At 41.3% G+C, this 22670-nt stretch overlaps 1 protein-coding gene across 1 annotated transcript in view; it reads left to right on the top strand.

Annotated features, from left to right (window-relative positions):
• The first annotated feature begins 7011 nt into the window (after window positions 1–7011).
• The window catches only part of KDR (kinase insert domain receptor), a 37748-nt gene continuing 22089 nt past the window's right edge, over window positions 7012–22670 (top strand). The window contains exons 1-15 of the mRNA XM_014594902.2: window positions 7012–7142; window positions 9369–9447; window positions 9570–9766; window positions 11548–11672; window positions 11979–12147; window positions 13111–13250; window positions 13506–13677; window positions 15195–15306; window positions 15409–15572; window positions 16708–16864; window positions 18285–18408; window positions 19070–19178; window positions 20021–20365; window positions 21226–21372; window positions 21988–22119. Coding sequence (XP_014450388.1) covers window positions 7079–7142; window positions 9369–9447; window positions 9570–9766; window positions 11548–11672; window positions 11979–12147; window positions 13111–13250; window positions 13506–13677; window positions 15195–15306; window positions 15409–15572; window positions 16708–16864; window positions 18285–18408; window positions 19070–19178; window positions 20021–20365; window positions 21226–21372; window positions 21988–22119 — 2236 coding nt within the window. The 5' untranslated portion in view covers window positions 7012–7078. The remainder of the gene's footprint in view (window positions 7143–9368; window positions 9448–9569; window positions 9767–11547; window positions 11673–11978; window positions 12148–13110; window positions 13251–13505; window positions 13678–15194; window positions 15307–15408; window positions 15573–16707; window positions 16865–18284; window positions 18409–19069; window positions 19179–20020; window positions 20366–21225; window positions 21373–21987; window positions 22120–22670) is intronic.

Here is a 22670-nt window from a genome sequence, read left to right as displayed (position 1 = left end):
GCCTCTTGCCTGATCAGTGCCTGCAGTGTCTCAGGACTCTTTGAGAGGTTGCGCTGTCTCTTTGTGTCTTGTTTTTAATGAGCTTTTGGCCACCAGAGTAGCAGATGCATAAACAAAAGCATGTTGGCCCCCTGTTTAGCTAAGGGGAGATGTCCTGCCTCCTCCCTTTATGCAGATCTTTGCCATAGATTGTTTTACAAAAACAGGATTTTCCTAGTTCAGAGGCCTAGTGAAGAGAGAAATAGTTTTCTTAGATAAACTACTGCAAGGAAACAGGGCAACTCTTCAGGAGACAAAACACAAAACAGACAGTGAGTGGTGTGTTGGGAGTGTTTAGGGCTTCTCCTTAGTTTTTATAGGGTCTTCTAGCTCTTACACTTGTGAGAAGTGCTATGCAAATAAGGAATTTACGTGACAGGAATGAAGCAATCTGACTGTACCTGAACCCTCAACCATCAGCACTCTCAGACAGGGTCAGGTCCTTTGCTGTGGCTAAGATCCTTCCAGTGTAGCAGAAAGGGAGGGCTCTCAGAAAGCCCCTTGTTTCTTTGCCAGTTTTACCTTAGTCAAAGCCCTTGACAGGCTGTTCTGAACCTTTCAAGTCATCATGAATCTCCAAGGGGGTGTCCTGCAGTCAAGGGAAGAGGTTGCAGGGAGGGAGCCTTCAGTGCTAGTTGTGCTGAATATATGATTGCTGGCATTGTTCCCACACTGATGGAAGTCCGAGGAAGTGGGAATTCCTACTCCTTTTGCATCACTTGAATGTCAGGATAAACTTGTACGTGCAGTGGCATTTTATGCACATGAATCCCACATGTATCTTGCCTAAATCTAGGCAAATTTAGAGTTAAGATTTTATTCTGCATTTTAATTTTAATTTTGAACCTCCTGTCCAGTGGCAATGAAGTTTGGTGCCTGGGGCAAAGCCTGCAGTGGCAGCCTGCCCTTGCCCCCCACACAGATCTGGGGGCCACATGCTCTCCCATGCTTACAGAGGAGTGCATGCAGTGGTGGCAGCCACCCTTTCTTTGTCCCTGTGCACCCCTCTCACCCCCAAAGAGTTGCTTGCGGGTCTGTCCCACACCTTGCCCAGGCTGGGCAGCATCTGTTGGCACCCCTTCACTTCGGTGCCTAGGGTGATCGCCCCACTTGCCCCCTCCCCGCCTTGCTATGGCACTGCTCTTGTCTCTATTCCCATAGCTCTAAGCCATAACTGTCCGACTGGTGGCTCAGGAGCTGTATCTGACCCATGAGGGATTAACTTGTGGTCCCTGGACACCTGCCTGACTCCTGCTGCCCCCATTGCTCTTGGATCTCTGGGGTCGGACAGTATGGTGGGAGGCCTGGTGAGCTCACTACCTGCAAACCATCTGCCTGGGGCAGTGTGGTAGTGACAGGGTGTGGGCGGAAATCATCCACATGGTGATAACAGCAGGGGGGCTTGCATAGCTGTGGGGCAGGAGGAAGAGAGCTTGCGCTGCTCATGTGCAAAACAGTTAGGTAGGGTTTATCTGTGCAGTGGTAGTGGCGGTGAGGGATCACACTGCTTGCATGGTGGGGGGCTGCAAATGGTCTGTGACCTGTGTGGCTTCCAGTGGCTCTGAAGTTGGACAGCGCTACTCTAAGCTGTTGTGAAAGCTTTTTCTTATGAGTCTCTAGGGTTGCCCCTCCAGCTGTGGACAAGAATCAACCCTTTTGTATCCTTTCCTTCTGCTAAAATCCATGCTTCTAGTGAAATCAGCATCAGCCATAATTATTGCAGCTTCCTCCTCGCTTCTCAGCCTTTTTCCACTACATCCAAGAATCTGCAAAAGTCCCCTTCCTCTTTCTTCTCTATTGCTTCTCTATTTGGATCCTTTAATTGGCTTCCCCAGGACTTAGCATTTATTTCTGGTAGAAGCCACAGCATGCCAAACACTAAAGAAAAGAACAGCTGCTGCCTTTTACTCACAGAATTCACAATATAAAAAGACAGACAGGTAAAGGGTAGGTGACAGGGGAACAACAGTCAAAGCTACCAAGATGATGACTGGCCATGTCTTGAGTTGTTGTGTTTTTTTAGTTTTACACAAAAATACTGTTCCTATTGGCACTTCAAGCTTGCCATGATGATTAGTCATCTAATTTTATGTAGCTGCCACAGTAGACAGGGGCTTAGATCAATTTTCCATTTCTTATATGTTAGTTATTTGCCTTCACCTTATTCAAGTTCTTGTCATTCCCAAAGAGAACCTCTTCTCCAGGGGCAGATCCACGAGGGTATGGTGGTGCACTGGTGCACACTGCTTCTGTGATGCCTGGTCCACTCAAAGTTTAAAAACAACTGCCTGGCAGCAGCATTTTTAGTCAGGCAGTGCTGAGGGAGTCAATTGACTTCCTGGCTCATTATCGTCTACCTGATCCTTCTAAACTCTTTATTCCAGACCAGCCAACCAACCAAAATCAAAACAAAACCAAACCCTGGAATAATAACATTATAGTTGAAAATTCACATTTTATATAAACTGAGTCAGAATAAATTATAACTGCAATCATCTGACCGAATTTCAGAAGATTGCTTCTTAAAGTTATATAATGTGAAATAGTTTAAATATATTGTTTAAATTATATTGTTATAAATACTATACATTACTTTTAATAATAATTCAATATAGTGTCATGTTTTTTAAGGAACAGTATTTGTAGGAAGCCTGTCTTAACGCATGTGCATGTACATGTGAAGAAATAAAGTGAGTTACAAATGTATTACACTAAAATAATTCCTTTGAACCCTGTAAAATATACAAGTGTTTTTCATTTTATCACTAATTTCATTTTTTCCCTTAATTGGCCGAACTCTTTTTAAGGTGAACTCTTCTTGGAAGCTATAACTTGTAATCATTATCTTAATGAGTCCTATTTGGGAGATTGATTGAAAGAAACACACAAGGAAATAAGAGAGAGAGTGAGCAGTGTTAGTCTGAAGTCAGGCAGCACGCAGGGCAGGGTGGCACCTTAGAGCACCTATGCATATGCCCGATGCCTGCTCCAACGCGTGCTAATTAGCACATTCCAGCAACCTTGGCATCCCACGTATTCTGTGTCCCTGCACTTCAAAATGGTGGTGGGAACACTTTAACTAAAGCTCGTTAAATGCACTATTTTGAAGTGCAGGATGCTGACTACACGAGACGCGGTGGGTGCTTTAATTAGAGTGGCTCCTGAGAGCCGCTCTAATTAAAGCACCCCCCACTCCCACCCTGGAGCACATGTAAAGGTGCCGTTAGAGATTAACTTGTTTAGAAATGCATAAGCTTCTGTAGGCCAACAGAAAAGCTTATGCATTTTGGAATGTGTTAGTTTCTAAGGGCTTAGTTACATGTTACCCTTACAATGTACTAAAGGCACTTAAAATGTGAGTGTGGGAGTGTTAAAGAAGGAAAACTGGTGCTAAGTGCAACCCTGCCCTGCCCACTGCCTGACTTCAGACAAACACTAGTAACTACCTCTCTTTTGTTTCTTGTGTCTATTTCTTTAAATCAATCCACCCAAGTAAGATTCATTAAGATACTGATACAGAAAGAAAAAGCAATGCTTATTTACGCGAATGCTGTGTGCCCCCGGAGCAGGCTACAGTGGCACTGTCAGCAGCAGGAGCATGGTGGTGGCAAGTGGGGAGCTCCCACAGGCAGTCGCAGCACTGTCGGTGGCAGGTGAGGGTGGCAAGCACCGACCAGCAGTTGGCGACCACCCTCAGATGCTGCTGCTGGTGGTGGTGGCAGCCAGCGGTGATCATGGACCACCTGCAGACACTGCCGGCGGTGTCGGTGGTAAGGGGGGGCAGGGTGGCGAGTGGTGACCCCCTACAGGTGCTGCCAGCAGTGACTGCCGTGCCTTTTTGCAGGGGGTGCACTGTGATACTGGGGGGGGGGGGGAGGGTGCATGTGCACCTGCTTATACACCCTACGCTTCGCCAATGCTTATTTACAGCAGTCTCTGGTTATGATCAAACTACATTTTAATTTGAATGGTCATTTGGATGAAAGTTCAATTAGCACCACTGATTGACTTCCATTTTCCTTGTGAGCTTGAATGAATTGAATTGAGCGGGAGTTGTGCTCTTAAGTCAACTATATGCTTATGAAAATCTCACCCTCTATCTTTGCTTTACTGTTTATGAAGAAATAAATATGAAAAACACATGCTTATGCATGTGACCATCATTAAAGGCAAGAAACACCTAAACAGGTGTGCTTCCTACATTGCAGCATCTAAGAAGTAAGCCTGAAAGTTATTGTGTTCTAGAGACAAACTATCAGACCCAATATTCTTTGTGACTCCAAGTTGTTCTAGAGAGAAATTAGTAGCTGTCACTCACTTTAACCATCAGGAATTTATGCCCTCATGCCCAACAGAAGTTCAGTCATGGCTCTTCCATTCCCACCTATCTTCTCTGGTGATATGTCTTGTTACCCCCAAATGCCTGAACCTCCCAGATCCTTCCAGCCTATGCATGAATTAAGGGCATTTTTTTAAAATTGCCCTTACTCTTCCGTGTAACTGCACACTATAAATCACAATCTAGCCCAGAGGTTCTCAACCTTTTTGGAGTGGATGCTCCCCTCACTGGGCTTAAGTCATCCCTCATTGGACTTGGGGAACCCCTCCATAACTTGTGTGAATTGTGTGGCAGCCAATTTCAAAAACTAATTTGTATATTACAGTCCTTACTTCTTTGCAGAGTGGCCAGACAGTAGGGGTGGGGGATCCGCCAGGCAAGAACAAGCTTGAGCCTGCACTTATCCGCTTATCTCCTCACTCCTCAGGGCACCCTTCAAAGGATTTGGTGGCACCCCAGGGTACCCCAGCACTCTGAGCATCACTGATCTAGACCAAAGTTAGCAAAGGAGATTCTTTAGCTATCCATAGGATCAATGGTTCCTGCTAGGTTTTGATTACTAGTTTGTGAATATAAACTTGTTTGCTAACCAATTTCAGCAATGGACAATTATTTTGCAGTTGAACCCAGAGTTCTAAGAATCACTCAGCATTGCTATTGATTCCACACATGTAATACTGGAAATGTTTTAATGAGGCCTGAACATTTTTTGGCCTTAAATAATAAAATGTTGTCAGGGGTAGGGCAACAGTGCACTCTTGTCTGAGTGTGGCTCACTGCACTCTTTTTGATGCAAGAGATTCTTTTAGGTGTAATACAGTTTATTGGAACTTTGGGAAAAAATCAAATTAGAAACTTAGCTTTTCTCACTCTCGCTAGAATTCTGTCAGCAGGAGGGATGCAATTTCAGTGGAAATTGTATCAGTCCCCCAGTACAGTGGAAGAGCTGAAATTGCACAGCACTCAAAGTAAAATTACAGACTCATTGACTAATTCATTTGTGGATAGAATCTTATGCAGATTCATTAGTATATCAACCAGAGCAAATTATGCACAACTAAAATTTATTTGTATGAATGCTTCTATTTCTCTAAAGGAGGATATTTCATAAAACTTCTGCCAACACTTATGTATCAACTACAGTAATCTTAAAAAAAACCCTTTTAATTAAGAAAGTAACATTCTATTCTTATACTTTATTTCTGGAGAGGAACCTACTGTCTGGAGCCTGTTTACATCACCCTGGTCTTATTAGATCAGTAATTACAACCAAATCCTGCAGGTGTTACTCTGATCATATCAATAGCATTGTTGCCTGAATAAATAGACCTGGATCTAGCCATTAGTAAGAAGAGGGTAAAATGTTCAATCTTACAGGAAATGACTTTATCATGGGGGACCAGGATTCAGGTAACTGAATCATAAGGGCTGTACTAGGCACATAGGGGTAATATATGAATTATATCAGATCTAAGGATATAGATGTTGCCATATACAGTCAGTGATCTAGTATCTGGGCACCTGGACCAGCTTGAGATAAGCTACATCCAGCTTACTGTATATGAACAAGGCCACCATGTGAATGCGTCAGAGCTCTTTGGGGAATTTTTGTTGAGGATTAGGTACAAGATTTTACCAAAACATGACTAGAGATTTTAAGCACCTCCATTTTTGTGGAGCCAATCAGAAATGCTCTTTTAGGTGGCAATGATTTTCAGAAAATCATGTGCATTCATCCTCTGAGGATCAAGACTCCTAAGGTGCCTCAAGCTTACACAGATTAAACTAGGAAGTTTCTTATCACAAAATACTGCCCTCTTCCTTGGGGATTTCCCAAAGTTTTGGCAGATTCCATGCACTTTCTTTAATATGAAATTATATCGGTCTTGAGAAGCAATTTCTACGACTTGCTGTTTTCCAGTTGACAGCCACATCTAACCAGCGAGTGAATTTCCCCAGAAGAATCTGTGAAGAAAATGTAGTGTATTCTTGGATTTTGCCGAGAAACTGTGGTACAAAGGATATGTTCTGTTTCCGATTGCTCCTGTCCTGGGCTCGTGGGATCATCAGAGACCTTCTTCTCATAGGGAGGCTCAGCAGCCTTCACCAACGAGCATCATTGCCCTTTGCGTTTGTTTACCGATACAAGTGCTTCCCGCCCATTTGGGAGCAAGGCAGCCCTCATTTGAATGAAGGCAGCCCTGGGACCGTGCCAGCTCCCAGCCTTCACTCTTTTTTTTTTTTGGACTACGGAAAAAAAAGGGAGCAATTCTGCTGCCAAGACCCCCGGAAGACACCTACGGGCCAGAATGGCGTTAACACTGTTTACAATTTTCACGTCAATCCTGCTTGCACACCCAACGCTGCGTGGCACCCCTGCAAGGAGCTCAGGTCACCCCTGGTTGAGAATCACTGCCCTACACCCTGCCCTGCCCCAGCCTGATCCGGCCAAATCACCAATAACCCCCTCTTCTCCGCTGCGGCCAGAGGCTGAGGCAGATCTCCGGCCAGAGGAAGGGCTGCAGGGCTCAGCACCCCCTGGCGCCCAGCGGGAGGGCGGGGCCTCGGCGGGCTAGGCCCCGCCCCGTATATAAAATAGCGGCGCTGCGGGCGGCGCGCGGGCAGTGGCGGCCTCGCAGGTGCGCAAGGCGGGTGGTGCGCGTCGGCCCCGAATTGCAGCGGCGGCAGCAGCGGCAGACGATGGAGCCCAGGCTGGCGTTGGCGCTGGTGCTGTGGCTCGGCATGGGCTCCCGCCTGGCTCCAGGTAGGGGCAGGGGCAGGGGCAGGGGCAGGGGCAGGGGCAGGGGCAAGGGCAGGAGACGAGCGGCAGCGATCGGCCCTGCCCCGAGGCGTGGGTGGGGAAGGGTGATGGCATGGGGCAGGGCAGAGCGAGCGCAGCCCCTCAGTGCCGAGAGCAGCCCCCGCAGCCCCAGAGCAGTAAGGTGGGTCCCCGGCTGGAGAAAAGTTTCCGAAGGGCTCGGTCAGACCCTGTGCCACAGAGCGGGGCAGCAGGGCTTCCCCCCGGTCCTTTCTCACTTGCAGCCTCCGGCACCTCTCGGAGTTCTGGCTGCGGGGCTGTGCCCGCACCCCACGCTCAGTCGCCCGATGCTCCGTTCCTCCCAGAACGTGTCCGATCCCTTTGCGGATCTGGCTGACCTGTCAGCGTCCCCCACGCCTGGTGGCAAGGAGCTCCACACCGGGGTGGCCGGCTGTGTGTGGATGGGACAAATGCACCGCACCTGTTTGGCTCAAAGATAAACGTTTTGAGCAGACAGACATTGCAAAGGGTGCACACATTAGTCTAAGGCCAGTACTTGCACGATTACTTGAGAAGTCATGCCTTTGAGTTGTTCTTCAAGCTTTACCACCACCGTGGGGTTTCTTAATGGCTACGTATGTGATCACGCCCGTTTCAACTGTCTCTTCTCCCTTGAGGTGCAAATGCTGCATTCAGTAGCTTAACACCAATGATCATCTAGGTAGTGGTTGGTTGTAGTTTGGCTATAGATCAGCATCACTAGCTCAATTCAGCTAGTAAATACTGATGGAGAAGTGTCTTAGTGTCTTGGCAGAGTAGGTTCTTTGTGTAAATGTGGTATCTTTTATTAGACCAACTAAATATTTGGAAAAATTGTTCTTTGCAAGCTTTCAGGCTCCAACACCCTTCTTCAGGCATAGGAAGAGTCTGCTGGTGCTGTATGTTCTCTGTGGTGAAAAAGAAGCCCCCGGTAACCCCTTTCCCTCCCACCCTCAAATCCACCCCTTCCAGAGGTTTGATGCTCTGCTATTTATTTCTATAACAGCTCTCCTTGAAGCCACTGGGGACTGCAGATGTGCATCTGAGGGCAGGGTTTGGCCTGGGCTCGTTTGTTTGCGATTACCTGGCAAATGGGATAGATGTAACATTAGTGCTGATGCTTATGATGAGGAAAAATAACTGCATGATACTTTACAAGAGAAAGCAAGCCAGCTTGTATCTCTAGTAGTGATGGTTTTCTAGAAGAAAGTGAAAATATGTGAAACTGGCAATGGAGAAGGCAGGGTTTGATCAGATTATAATAGAAATTCTGGGAAAATATTGTACATTACAGACATAGGCTTACCTTATTGTTACTAATACTAATCTAGTTGCCACTCATCTGAGCTGTGTCTTGTTAGACTTATTTTCTCTTTAGACAGCCCTTACCAAGAGAGAATTCCCAATAGGAGGGAGTATCGGAACCAGTGCTAGAAAGGTCTCTTTCTGTGCTATTTACAATGTTGCGCAAACTGCCTCACCAAACAGTTATCTAAGACTGAAGTGGAACTGATTTTGCAGCCCCTGTGACACAAGGATTCCCACTAAACACAATGGACACAATGGAACCACTCTCACAAATAAAATAGGAATAATTTTTCCCACGACAAAGGAAAAAGTGAGCAAGGAAAACAACAATAGCTCATATGACCTTGTGCATATGATGCATTCATAGAACCATAGAATCATAGAAAATTAGGGCCGGAAGGGACCTCAGATGGTCATATAGTCCAACCCCCTGCTCAAAGAAGGATCATCATTGCACAAAATGATTCCTGTTAGTATTTATTAATCAGCAGCCGTGGCAAATGTATACGTTCAGTTTATTGCAAGTAAAGTTGGTAGGCTTTTTCCCAAGGGAGTGAGATCATCAGATGAAGGTTCACTTTTTTTCAATGTCCCATATCCTCTTGTTAGACCTTGAAGTTGGCAATGCAAGAAAACAGGAACTCCACCCTAGCTTTATGAATTGTAGTGCTATTCTGCTAGCTCATGACCATCTGCCTATTCTTCCTGTTATGACAGATCTTGAACTTACTGGGATATGTGAAAAGTGATTATTTGCCTGCCACAGGTTAACACATTATGTAAAGGTGTTCACTTAAAATAGCCTATATGTACACTTTTATATTGTGCTTTTTCTTATCGAGTCTCACTGGCTTTTGGCTCATTCGTTTATTGATATTTCTGCAGGCCTGGATCAGCCAACCCTTAGCATCCAAAAAGATATCCTTACAGTAACTGCAAATGATACATTAAAAATTACTTGCAGGTAAGCTGATTTTCATTGTGTTAAAAGGGGCTATTTAAAGACTGTGGGACTGAATTTTACTGACATGGAGCAACTCCATAGCCAGTCTTGTCCTAATACTTCTCTGTAATTTGTTTTCCTAGTGGTCAAAGAACTGTGGAATGGTTTTGGCCTAACAATCAGAGCAGTTCTGAGAAACGTGTCACGGTGACAAACTGCGATGACAGCCTCTATTGTAAGATGCTCACTCTGACAAAAGTAATAAGTAATGACACTGGGGCCTACAAGTGCATTTACAAAGACAACCAGGCAAGCACCAGCATTTATGTCTATGTTCAAGGTAAGTGGTTAAAAGATTTCTACCTATTGGTAAGATAAAAAAGAAATGGAAGAGAGGTGTCTAGCTTTTCAGGCAGCTTTGCTCTGATTTAATATTCACTGCTTTGATCACAGTAAGGAAACATACTTGACAGATATGCATAAAAAATAGCATGTTAAGACTTTCAGCTTTAAAAGAAAGTAGGAGTCTCTGCACTTTCTTCTAAGGTTTCAAGAAAAATAAAAACACAAATATCTATCCATTTTTAATGGACAAATCATACATTCATTTTGTTTGTGGATTTTCTTAACATACAGATATTGTCAGTGGTTACAACAGACAAACGGGGAGGGAAGTCTCATCATGGCAGTGAAGGAATGGGGGGCGATCAAACTTTTTTTCTTGTGAGATTTTGTAGCAACTCTTAGATTTGGTTGAGCTACATGTTCTGCAGGTATCGGATCTTACGGCTTTTTAGTCCTCCCTTTTCCAGTCTCAATCAGAAAATGCAGGAGCATACTGGGAGAAAATTGAAGCAAAAGGTCAATCACATTTCTGCTCTGTTTGGGTTTTGTGTGAAAGTTCGTATCCATTTACGTTTTATGTCATCTCTCTAAGTTCTGTGCAGTTCATACAGATACATTTACTGGCATATTAATAGATGTGGGTGGAGCAACAAGTAGAACAGTGCAGCAGCAGAGCATGTATTTTAGTTGTGATAGTAGAAATGTTTTGTAGTAGTAAACTGTGAGATCTTTGATCACTGCTGCTCTTCTCAGTGGCAGATTTTAGAGATAGTCATCAGGTGTGGTACAAGGGAGCATCTTCAGCCTTGTACATTAATATTCTAGATGCAAATGTTTGTGCATGACAGTGACATACTAGTATGCCAGTTACTGTCAATGGAGAGGTCCTGGTTCCCATAATTGTTGAATAAAATCTGTAATTATGGAAATTAAGCTAATACAGTCCTCCAGACCCTATCCAACGTTTCTCAACTAGGTCTGATTCTGCATTTGTTTTTACATGAAGAACTGATGTTGTCTTCAATAGGAGTTTCATGAATAAGAGGAATACAGGTTATATGCACATTGTGCAAATAGATACCGTGTAATAGGATTGTGTTGAAATCAAGGGTGGAATTTGGTCTGTCTTACAAACACCTCTAGACTTCAAGGGCTAAGTTTTCAAACTCAGGCTTACTTGCAATTTCTTCAGTAAACCTGATTACATACCCACTGGAGAGTAAGCATCTACCTATTTTTGCTGATTACCTATTATTTTTGCACACTTGGCTTGCACAGTTGTTTTTTTACTGAACTACACAGAGCTTTGAAATATGTGTACATGTGTATGGACTTGTGGTCCAAAGGTGTGTGTACACACACGTGCACGCTTTTTTTTTTTTAAAAAAGGAAAAATAATAGCCATCAGTTGGAGATTATATAGCCCTTAGCTGCTGTAACTTGTATCAGACCATGTTCCTGTAGTTCTAACTCAGGCAAACCTGTGTTGACTTGGAGGTTTGCCTCAGTAAAGACAGTAGACCTAGGGGTGTCATTTCTAGAATTGTAATGGTTTGCCATTGGTGCATTCTTAGTTTTGCAAAAGAAGGAAATGTTCAAATAAGCATACCAGAAAAGTATAAATATTGGTCAAATAGAAAAGGATAAAATTGAATATATATTTACAAAAGAGAGAGAGAGAAACAATGGAAAGAAAAATGGTGGGGGGAAATGAGTTCAAAATAGCATGTCTCAACTCTAAATATGTGGTGGGTATTTACAAATAAAATCTTCTAGATTACAGATCTCCATTTGTGACTTCAGTTACTGATCAGCTTGGTGTTATATACATCACAAGGAACAAAACAGTGGTGATACCATGTCTTGGAACTGTATCAAACCTCAATGTATCACTTTATGCGGTAGGAAAAAAACACTATTTCATTACTTGTATTTAGAGTTAGCTAATGCCAATATAAGTACAACAGATTGAAATAGACCTCTTAAAAATTCTTTGGGAATGATGAAATCCATTAATAAAATAAGAATGTTTTAATTGTACTCATAATTCATTTTGCACTTCTCAAGTAAAGAACTATTGACTGTAATGAGAACTTTGAGCCAGGATATTAAGCCTGGGCCCACAATATTGTAACAATTTAGATGTGACATTTTGGATTTGTTTAATTTTGGGTTTTGACTGGATATTTTAATTATATTTTTAACAGAGGTATCCAGAAAAGATATTCGTTCCTGATGGTAAATCGATTTCATGGGATAATAAAAAAGGCTTCACTATTCCCAGTAACCTGATCAGCTATGCAGGCATGGTCTTCTGTGAAGCTAAAATAGATGATGAAAGCTATCAGTCTGTGATGTACATAGTTGTGGTTGTAGGTAAGCTGAAGATTATTCTTCATGGCCATCGTTTTATCCAGTGTTATATTACTTCATGCGATATATTGATCCATTAACTCTGTTTGGATTGTAGATCAGGAATAGTAACAGATAATACAAAATGTGTGGTTTAGTGTATATGACCGCCTTCACTTCCCAAAGGCACTTTATTTAAAGGGAAAGTCTGCCACAGCCATCTATGCTTAGGTCCTTACCAGCTCTATATTGATTCTACTTTCTTCAAGCATGTAGGGATTTGTTTTTTGTAAACACATCATCTCACTCTTAAATGTATGTGGGCTTATTGGAAACCAAATCAGAACTGAAGGGAATTTGACAATACGCTTCCATAATATCACCAGCAATTTGGGAAAATGGGTCTATACTTGCAGTTAGGCGGCTGTGGAAATCAAGGGAGCGTGGCACTGAAAATAAAAATCTGGTTGTTTTACCTCCTGTCACATTAGTGCCCTGACCCTGGTCCAGTTTTTAAGAGACTGAGTGACTGTTGAAGATGCTCAGATCCAAACACCTTGGGGGGGAGGGGGGGGGTAGAAATTTGTTGGCGTCTTTCTTTCTCTTGCTTATTCCAGCTCAGATAGACTGTCATCTTTTGCTGCTTTTATCTGACAGTGTGAGACCATTAAGTAGCTTTTTGATTAATAATGATCTAGGAGTCCACTTAGCCTGCATATGTTAAATTCAGGCTTTGCATATGAAAATTGACCTATGTTGTGTGTCTGTATAATTTAGGGGCACCCTGGCAAACTGAGCCTACACAATCACCACTCCTTTCATTTGGCTATATGCCCATCTCCACACTGTGCTTGGGGTTTTAAGATTTCTGCCATGCGGCTGGAATTCCTAAGAGGGAGCATACATGTTATTGGAGAGGTATCTTCCTTATGTCCTTTAACATACTTTTTTTTTTTCTTCATATTTTGTTTCATTTGCTTCCTGCAGGATACAAAATTTATGACCTGACTATGAACCCTCATCGTCAAGTAGAGCTGGCAGCAGGGCAGAAACTAGTTCTAAACTGTACTGTAAGGACAGAACTGAATGTGGGAATTGACTTCAAATGGGACTGTCCTTCTGGCCAGGTAAAACAATTTTTAAAAAAAGGTTTCTCCCTTTCTTAGAGGCAACCTATTTATTAATCTGGAATAATTAATAGGGAAGCTTCCCTTCTTGTTTTAGCTTTCAGAAATACTTGCATGAGGATGACATTTTAAGTTGACCATCTAGAATGTTGTTACTACTGTAAATAGTAACGTGAAAATGAGGAATCAGCCTGTTGTATGAATGAGAGGAAAAGTTGGAATGAACTGCTTTTCAATAACTTTTATCTGTTATAGGGTAAACACGTCACAATCAGGGATTTAAAAACACCAGCAGGGAATGAACTGAAGAAGTTTGTAAGCACTCTTACAATCGAGCATGTGACCTTAAGTGATCGAGGCCAGTACACTTGCCTGGCATCCAGTGGCCTTATGACAAAGAAGAATGGAACTTATGTCATTGTCCATGGTATGAAATTCTCAGGCTTAATTCCACAAAAAAATTTCTGGGTAGGGATTACTGGGATGGAAAATGAACAGGTTGTAAAGTCAATAGCTTTACTGTAAAGCAACCTAAACATGTGTAATGTGAACGGTCTGTTCTCAGGTTGCTGCTGCAGTTTTTCCATGGCTTCTAGTTTATTTTTTAGTAGTAGTATGTTTATACCACCAGATTTTTTTTCTGTTTAATGATTAAACTTTTTTAGCTTCTCATGTGTGATTATCACTGAAACCTCTAAAGTAACCTTGAAAAACTGACAATAAAATAAGCTCAAATTGGTGATCATCTAATTAAATCTCTCCCTAAATAGTCCTGTAATATTGAAATTGTGTAGAGAAGGTCAGATTTTGCCACTCTCTTAAACTGAATAGACTTCAAGATGCTGATTCCAGCGGGGCTATCTACAGAGGAAGATATTGCTGAGTATAAGTGAGGTGGCAACATGCAGCCTTTGGCTTCTACGTTCTGGAAATCGAATTCAGTTTTGATTATGAGGAAATGACGTGGAAGAAATTACTTTGGCTAAGTCCTTAGTTATTATTGGGCCAAAATCTCTGATCCTTTCTCTGTCCTCACTTGGCCAAAACTCCAGCGGCTTTAAAAGCTTGCCCCCCACCCCTTTTGATTCAGAGTTTTACTGAGTGAGATGTTAATGAGTGCAGAAACATTGGGTTAGACATAGGGTTGTGAGTCTCATGGAGGCTAAGTTAAAGTCATAAGTAAAACAGATTTCAGCCTGTTGACTTCTTACATTAGAATTCATTTATCTGACCAAAGTGATTAGAGATGGAAAAGCTCTTTGATACAATTGAGTCTGTTCCTCTGCAAAGACAGGTAAGGGGCCCTTTTAGTGCTGGAGATTTGTATCAGATGTTAAATTTATCTATATGCAATTTTTGCTACATAGCCAGTTACACTGTTGTTCTGAATACAATTTTTCTTTCTCTGCTTGGCAAAAAAAAAAAGTTTAAATCCTTTCAAAGTTGTTTTCATTGCAGTACTCAAATGGATAATTTCAGCCATTTCTCTACTGTTTAACTTGATCACATACAGTTTGGAATACTGTTGTTCCCTGGAATAGATCAATTACAACCATTTTGTATGATTACATAAATGGGAACATTGGAGAGGTTTTAAGTGAGATATTTACATACACGTATCAACGTTCAATTTTGTTTGCATTGCTTATTTTGCTACCAATCAGTAGTAGTTAGACTTGAACACTAGAACAGAGATTTGCTGCACATCTCTGAGAGCTGAATCTTGTCTTAATTGCAGTCAACTATTTCCAGTGCCAAGGAACCACTGACTGCTGTGGAAGGGCAACAGAGAAGACATGGGTTAGGAAAGCTGCAAAGATCTGCGTAGCTAGGAGCGCATTCCATATGGTCGTAGAACATTTGAGATGGGGAATGGGCAGCTTCAGGCTGGAGGAGGCACAAGCATGAGATTTTGTTTCATGACTATCAATTAATTTATTTCAGAAAAACCTTTCATCAACCTGGATAAAATGGAGTCTATGGTGGAGACAAAATTAGGTGAGCAAGTCAAAATTCCTGTGAAGTTTACAGGATATCCCCCACCAGAAGTAAAATGGTAAGAGTCTAAAGGTGATACCTTTTTAAAAAAGAATCTTGCTCTTATGTGCACGTCTAGGCGAATCTCTAAAGCATTCAAATACCACATATTCTCCTTCAGGTATAAGAATGGAAAAGCCATCAGCACAAATCATACGATTAAAGTTGGTTATACATTAACAATTACTGAGGCAAGTGAAAAGGATGTTGGGAATTATACTGTAGTACTCACAAATCCCATTAACAAGGAGCAAATGAAACACACATTTCATTTGGCTGTGAATGGTAAGTTGGATATGGCAGTGGTCTTTTTACTGTTTCTTTTATAAGGGTATATTGTATGTTAAACCTTTCTGAATTAAAATTCACAGGTAACTATAGCTGGCATAAACCACATCTCTAGAGCCCTAAACTGCCTTTCATTTCTGAATTATAAAGATTTAAAATTAGCACAAAAAAGCAGCAGCAGCCAAGGGAAGTAATTGAAAAACCCTAAGTGATGGGGAATACAAACTATGCATCTCAAACTAAACTGAGGTTGCCTTAGCCGTCCCCTGTCTTTCTCTTCAGTTTGCCCTTCTTTCTGTAGTCTACAACTAAGGCACGTTCAGGTTCTCCTTATTACATGAAAGGGTTCTTTTAGTTTTTTGTATATTATTTCTTGGCCTGTGTCTTATTCTTTTCCTGTCCCCTGTGCTGTCTCCCACTTTGCATCATGACTGACTTCTTCCCCGCCATCCTGGTCTGCCTCACCCATCCTTCCTGCCCCCCTCAGGCTGTCAATTCTGTTCTGCTCCACTCCCAAAGCCCCTCTTCCACTTTGCTCCTCAGGAAACTTGGTTAGTCTGAGAACTTAAAAAAAATAGTAGGGCTTCATAATGGCAGTGTGTCTAAATACAGCAGGATCATGGTTAGAGCATAGTGGGAAAGGCTGTGGGGGTGTGGTACAGCGATCGCCTGCAGGTCGGGGCATGGCGGCAGCAAGCGGGGAGCTCCCGCTGGTGGCCCATGTTTGCAGTGCTTCTCTCAGGGGGTGCACTGCCAATCTTGGAGTGCACGTGCACCTGTGTGTACCCCTTATGCATTGCCAGTGCTAATCAGTGTGTCCCCAAAACCCTGGTGCTGCACCTTGCAGAGCCTTTCTAATTACCTGTGAAGGCAGAATACCTCTTCTTTTTACTTTTGCTTCCCAATGAAGTCAGTGGGGAACAAGAATACTCAGCATCTTGCAGGAGAAACCAAGCAGCACACAGTTTCAGACCTTAAAAGAAATACAACAGTTCAAGTGAGCGAGTCTGCATGACAGATACAGTACACCTCTCACAACAAACTGTATTCTTCCTCAGTAAGAATAGGTGATGGAAGGCAGAGAATTTCTCTCTTTCTTCATGGTCAATAATATCCAGATTTTCACCTTCAGTTCCACCTCAGATCGGGGAGAATGCTTTGCTGGCACCTGTTGATTCCTACAAGTACGGCAGTACTCAAATGCTCACCTGCACAGTCTATGCTATTCCAACTCCGGTCAGTATTTGGTGGTACTGGCAGTTAGAGGAAGAGTGCACTTTCAGCCCTCAGTAAGTACCACGCACCTTGCCAATTGAACTACTTACTGTTAGCTCTGTAACTCTTCACAGGTTTATAAAATGCCTGTTGGTCTATTGTCTTAACAGCTCAGCTCTTTACAAAACTATAAAAACATTCAAAATCAGACACCCAGGAAACAGAAATCCTGGGTGGCGTTTCTGCAGTGCAAAAGGGTCATGAATCCAAATTAACCTAGTGATTCACCTGTGCGAGGCAGTTCCTAAGGTACAGTGCCTGTCTAGTGGCTTTATCTTCCCCTGTGGAGCACTGCCAGTTTCTCAGAATAACAGTTGCTTCCAGAAAATATAGCCAATATCTTTTTTTTTTTTTACTTCCATTTAAATCTATGACAATGCTCCCACTGATTATAGCAGGGTAAGTAGTCTTAAATTTCCCTCGGGCTGCAAAACAGTTAAAATTAATCATACATCTGATCAAACAAGTGGTGTTACATGATATACCAAGATCACCAAACTCAGGCTGGCAGGCTGTTGTAGTGGGTATTTTCTGGCCAGGGTCACCCACTGAGAAAACTTATCAGTTGTTTATATTATTTGATGCCTTTTTGGTTAGCATCTTGGCTTGTTGCTGGATTCCAAACAGAAGCATCGGGTGCCCTTCCGTCAAACTTTGCTGGGCAGCAGCAAGTCCCAAACATGACACCAAAACAGGAAAATTGCTGTATATGCTAATTACAGTTTTTTTGTGTCTTTTCTTACACTGGTCAGCTGCTGTGTGTGATGGTGCCTCTTATCTGTGTGAAAGTGTAGCTGAGAGGAAGTGCGCACTGATTGATGTCAGGGAATGATAGAGAGAGTGCCTGACCAAGATCCATGCAGCTTCCCTTATCTGGGCCTAGCACAAGGCCAGACTTCCTTAAAAAAAATAAAACAAAAATAAAAGGCATTCTGCTTTCCTGTTGTTGTTTTTAAAAAAACTTCCACTAGCTTCTTCCTTTGGTGCCTGGTTATTTCCTACACAAGGGCAACTGTCTTGAAGAAATTCTTTTAAGGAGCCAGTGATTTTTGTGTCTCTCTGTCTTCCTTTGAAACTAAATTAACTTGAATTGTCAATTTGTGAAAGGAGGCCTGTTCCCAGAATAGTTCCTTCCCTCAAAATATCCTGATTGGGCTGACCTGGGTAGATTAATTAGGAGATTCACCTCTAGGCCTGGGAATTTCTATTTTTATAAAGCACCAAAGGTCTTGGAAAGGTTGTAGGTTGCAATTAAATAGAAAAGTTTTCAGGAACAAACTTTTATCTCCCACATTAGATACAATGCCTCTCCTTTTATCTCTTGATTTTTAATGTAATTGTTTATGTATTTAATATATAAACTGAACAAAACATGGCTCTTGAAGCACTGAGATTTTCTTTATCCTCACTTGTGTCTGTCTGTCTGTCTGTCAGTCAAGCAGGTTTGGGAAATAATCCTTATGCATGTAAAAAATGGAAAGACATCTTGGACAGAAAGGGTGGAAATCGGATTGAAATTGTTAAAAACCAGTTTGTTGCTATTGCTGGGAAAATGAAGGTGAGTTGATATACTTCCATGCTCATTAGGAATAGACAGCTTCTGAGAGTTTTTTATATTGAGTTTTATGTATTTGCATGGAACCATAGAGTTGTTGCATGCTGCTAATGTTAGTGTAATGCCGTTTACAGGGCATGTCTACACATGCATTAATGTGCCATAATTACAGTACATTAAGCTTAGTAGCTGTAATAACAGGTACTAACTTAATGCATTGTTACAGGTGCTACTGCACAGTAGCGCTGGCACACATCTTTTAGGTGATGCTAATGCACAGTAGACTAATTCTACTGCATATTAGCATGGCTGTTGCCGTGACATGCTAATGTGCAGTAGAATTAGTCTACTGCGCTTATAGCATCTCATATAGATGTGCTCACAAATACATAAACAGAAATCTACGTTGTAGAACGGAACTCTAAAAAAAACCCTGATTCTTTCTTATGGTTTCTTTTGTTTTGTGAAAATGTAGCCATCAATACTATGTTTCATAAACCCCAACATGAACTGGGTACCAAGAACATCATTAATTTGTATTATGTGAGAATTTTCATTTGGGTAGGATAGCTATCTGGAAATACACCCAAAAGTTTTCTGGTCTATCTCCCTTGTGTACTTTGGCACTGATATAGTATGAAATTTTTTGGTTATTCTCTTGCAGACTGTAAGCACCCTTGTGATTCAAGCAGCAAATGTGTCAGCTTTGTACAGGTGCATGGCTACTAACAAAGCTGGAGTGGGTGAAAGGGTAATCTCCTTTCATGTTAGCAGTAAGTATAACTTGTGGATTGCATAAATAGTAAATGTAACACTCTCTGCTTCACTATTGATAGCAGCTTCACCACATTATAGCCTGATCCACTTTAATGTATTTCCCACTAAATATTAAACTTAGCCTTTAAATAGCCAACATTTGGTTTGTGAGTAGTTAAAGTAGTAGTGGTATGTGACTGGATAAATCCAATGGTATTAGAATGGCATGAAACTGGTGTCAAAATTGGAATTGAGTTGTATGTGTGCAACTGGTTTTTGCCAATCAGACAATTATAACTATATGAAAAAAGAGAAAAAATATATTGCTATGAATTTATAAATGATCTAAGTACTGTGTGTGTGCGTCTCTGCATGTATGTGTGTCAGAATAGAATACTGTGTGACAAAATGACTAAATTTTTGAAACTGGGTGACTTGTAGCTTTTCAGGACCGTTGAAAATCAGCTAACTTCTGTTTGTCTACATATGGATTTAGAAGTATTTAAATGTTGGGTTTTTTTAACTGAGCCATAAAAAGCCAGGTAATTAAATATGACACGCTTCCATATGATACAGTTGATACAAGGCTGCATAGGAATTCTACATAGGCCTTTCTTGGTTATTCAATAGGAATATTGCTCATGATTTGGGTGGGGGGAAAGTGAATATTGGGACTGATTCTCCAGTGCCTTTATGAGTCATTCTTATCTGTGAGAAGGGGATGGAAGGCTCTGTAGAATCATAGCCAGTAAATTAGTGAATGAAAGTTTTCAAAATGACTCTTTCAGTTTAATATTAAATGAAGAGGACTTCCATGACAGAACAGGTGCATTTTTAATAAGACATTTTTAATTTGCAGGGGGCCTTGAAATTAATTTTCAACCTAGACACCAACTCACAGAGAGGGATAATATGTCCTTGCAGTGCACTGCAGACAAATTCACTTTTGAAAATTTAACCTGGTACAAACTCCGCACTCATACCTCACGAACTCCTGCTGGAGGCTTACCAATGCCAGTGTGCAAGAACCTGGATGCTCTCCTGAAGCTGAATACCACGGTTTCAAATAGCAATGGTGAAAATGTGACCATAGAGCTCATCTTCCGTAACATTTCTCTTCAGGATAGAGGGGATTATGTTTGCATAGCCCAGGACAAGAAGACCAAAACACGACACTGTCTTGTCAAGCACCTTAGTGTTCAAGGTATGAACCCATTTATGAAAACCACAGTACATTGTTAAAAATGCATAGTAGTATAAACCTGTGGCAGCCTGAGGGTCTAATGTCTGACTGATCTAAAACTGTACTCAGTTAAAGGGTTTGTGTACAGGGTTTGGGGCGGGGGTGGGTGGGAAATGTAATTGTCATGCAAACAATTCAAATATGAGGTTTAATGTAGAGACATAGCGGTACAAAATAACATCTTGAAAGCTTTGTGTTTTTTCACTGCAAAGCACCTACATACAGAGATGTAACAAGTGGCTTTTATTCTCTGGGCAGTAAAGATGGCTGGACTGGTGGTCACAGCAGTTGCGGTAGCCACCAATCTTGTATCTGTGGTGCCCTGCTTGCCCAACCTTACCGCCTTTATCTATATATGCTTATGCTTGTAGTGATGATAATGAGGATGCTTTGTTTGACTGAACTTTGGTTTGAAACTGCAGCAACAAATTATAATAAAAGTAGGCCAGGATTAGACCCCCTAAAATACAAGTGATTGCTTGCTTTTAGATGCAGAGTGCTAATTGACTGACTTGACCAAAACAGAACAACCTTGTTGTGGGGCCTTCCAGTCCTGGCTGATATTGATCCCAATTGAAGAAAGTACTTATACATATGTTTGTGTTTAGGCCCTTTTTCATGGGCTGTCCTGAACCAGCATTATCATACCTCTTGTAGTGGGAGTGGAAATGGAGACAAGAGAGGAGGCAGCTTTAGCCAATTTCCTCCTCCTCAGCAACCTAGGACTCTTTGCATCATCACATCTAAAACAGGGGACTTCCCTGGTGATACAAAAAAAGTATTCTTAAATCTGTGTTTACATTTTATTTTCATGCAATCAGAGCCTATGGCACCCACATTGGTAGGGAATCTTGAGAATCAAACAACAAATATTGGTGAAACCATAGAAGTATCCTGCATGGCAAATGGAATTCCTCCTCCGCACATCACTTGGTTCAAAAACAATGATTCCCTTGTTGGAGACTCTGGTGAGGAAATGCTTCCTTGTTAATCTCTTGTGTATTTTTTTCACAAAACTTTCAGTAGGGTTCAAGTACATATTGGATGCCAAATGTGTCACTAACAAAACATTTTATTCGGAGAGGGGTGAAAGTTTTCAACTGAAGCTTTTTTCAGTGAAAATTGGTGGTAAAGCTGTATTGAAATGTTTTGCAAATTAATTTTGATTTTGGCCAAATTGTTTGTTTGGAGAAAAAAAAACACTTTAAAAATTGAAATGTTTTTTACTAGAATTATTTATTTCTAATTTTTAAAAATAAGTTCATTTTAAAGGTTTCTCTGATTGTAAAATATTTTTAAAAAATTAAATAATTACTTGAACTTAAAGCAAAATTTCTGTTAAAATTTGGTCTGCCAAAATTTTATTTTAAACTACAAGTGTAGCCATTTTTTGTCCTTATTTTTTAATTAATTAATTAATTTAATTTTTTGACTAGCCACTGAACTCAATTAGAGCTGAGTAAACAACAAAATGTGTGAATGCTTATTTATGCAAAGGTATAAAACAGGGATAACTATTGATTTCTTAGCAATGGACTGAATCCAAGGCATAAAGCCGAATTAAGAACCATTCATTTTTTCAGGCATTGTTTTGAAAGATGGGAACAAAACTCTAACCATCCGTCGAGTAAGGAAAGAAGATGGAGGTCTCTACACCTGCCTTGCCTGCAATGTCCTTGGATGCAAGACAGCAGTAACTTATTTTGCAGTAGAAGGTCGGTATAGGTTTGCTTCTGTTAACTATTTGTGCATGAAATTATAACTGCTAAAAGAAAAATAAACCTATGCATAATATCCAGATCGAGATTCTCTAAATATACTACTACTGCCTTGCTGAACGTTTTCTTATGCAAAAATGAATGACATTCATATATGAATAAAGATTTAAGGGAATTAGGCTCAGATTAGATGGAGGTCATACCAGCCTGGCAGTCTGGTAATATCAGTTCTTGAGGGTGATGTTTTGCTCTATATATAATCACAGATTTTATTAAAACATGCTAAAGAAGTTTCTAGCCTTTATGGTTTCAAGGGCAACCTTGATAATGTAGGTTGATTATCCACAAATGCAGTCATATGTGCCTGAATCCATGCCCGTGACATACCTCATTTGTATCTCCACTCTGTGTTCAGTGAAACTGTTCAGTATTATTGACATTTAAATGATATCACTGCTGTTGAGGCATTCAAGAAAGCATAAGGAGGTTCAAGTACACTCTGCTGTGAGTGTTATCCCATCTTGGTGACAAAAATAATGATGTTTTGG

The sequence above is a fragment of the Alligator mississippiensis genome, chromosome 2 (genome assembly GCF_030867095.1).
Source record: "Alligator mississippiensis isolate rAllMis1 chromosome 2, rAllMis1, whole genome shotgun sequence".
Classification (NCBI taxonomy): Eukaryota; Metazoa; Chordata; order Crocodylia; family Alligatoridae; genus Alligator; species Alligator mississippiensis.
This window is presented reverse-complemented; position numbering and strand designations above follow the sequence as displayed.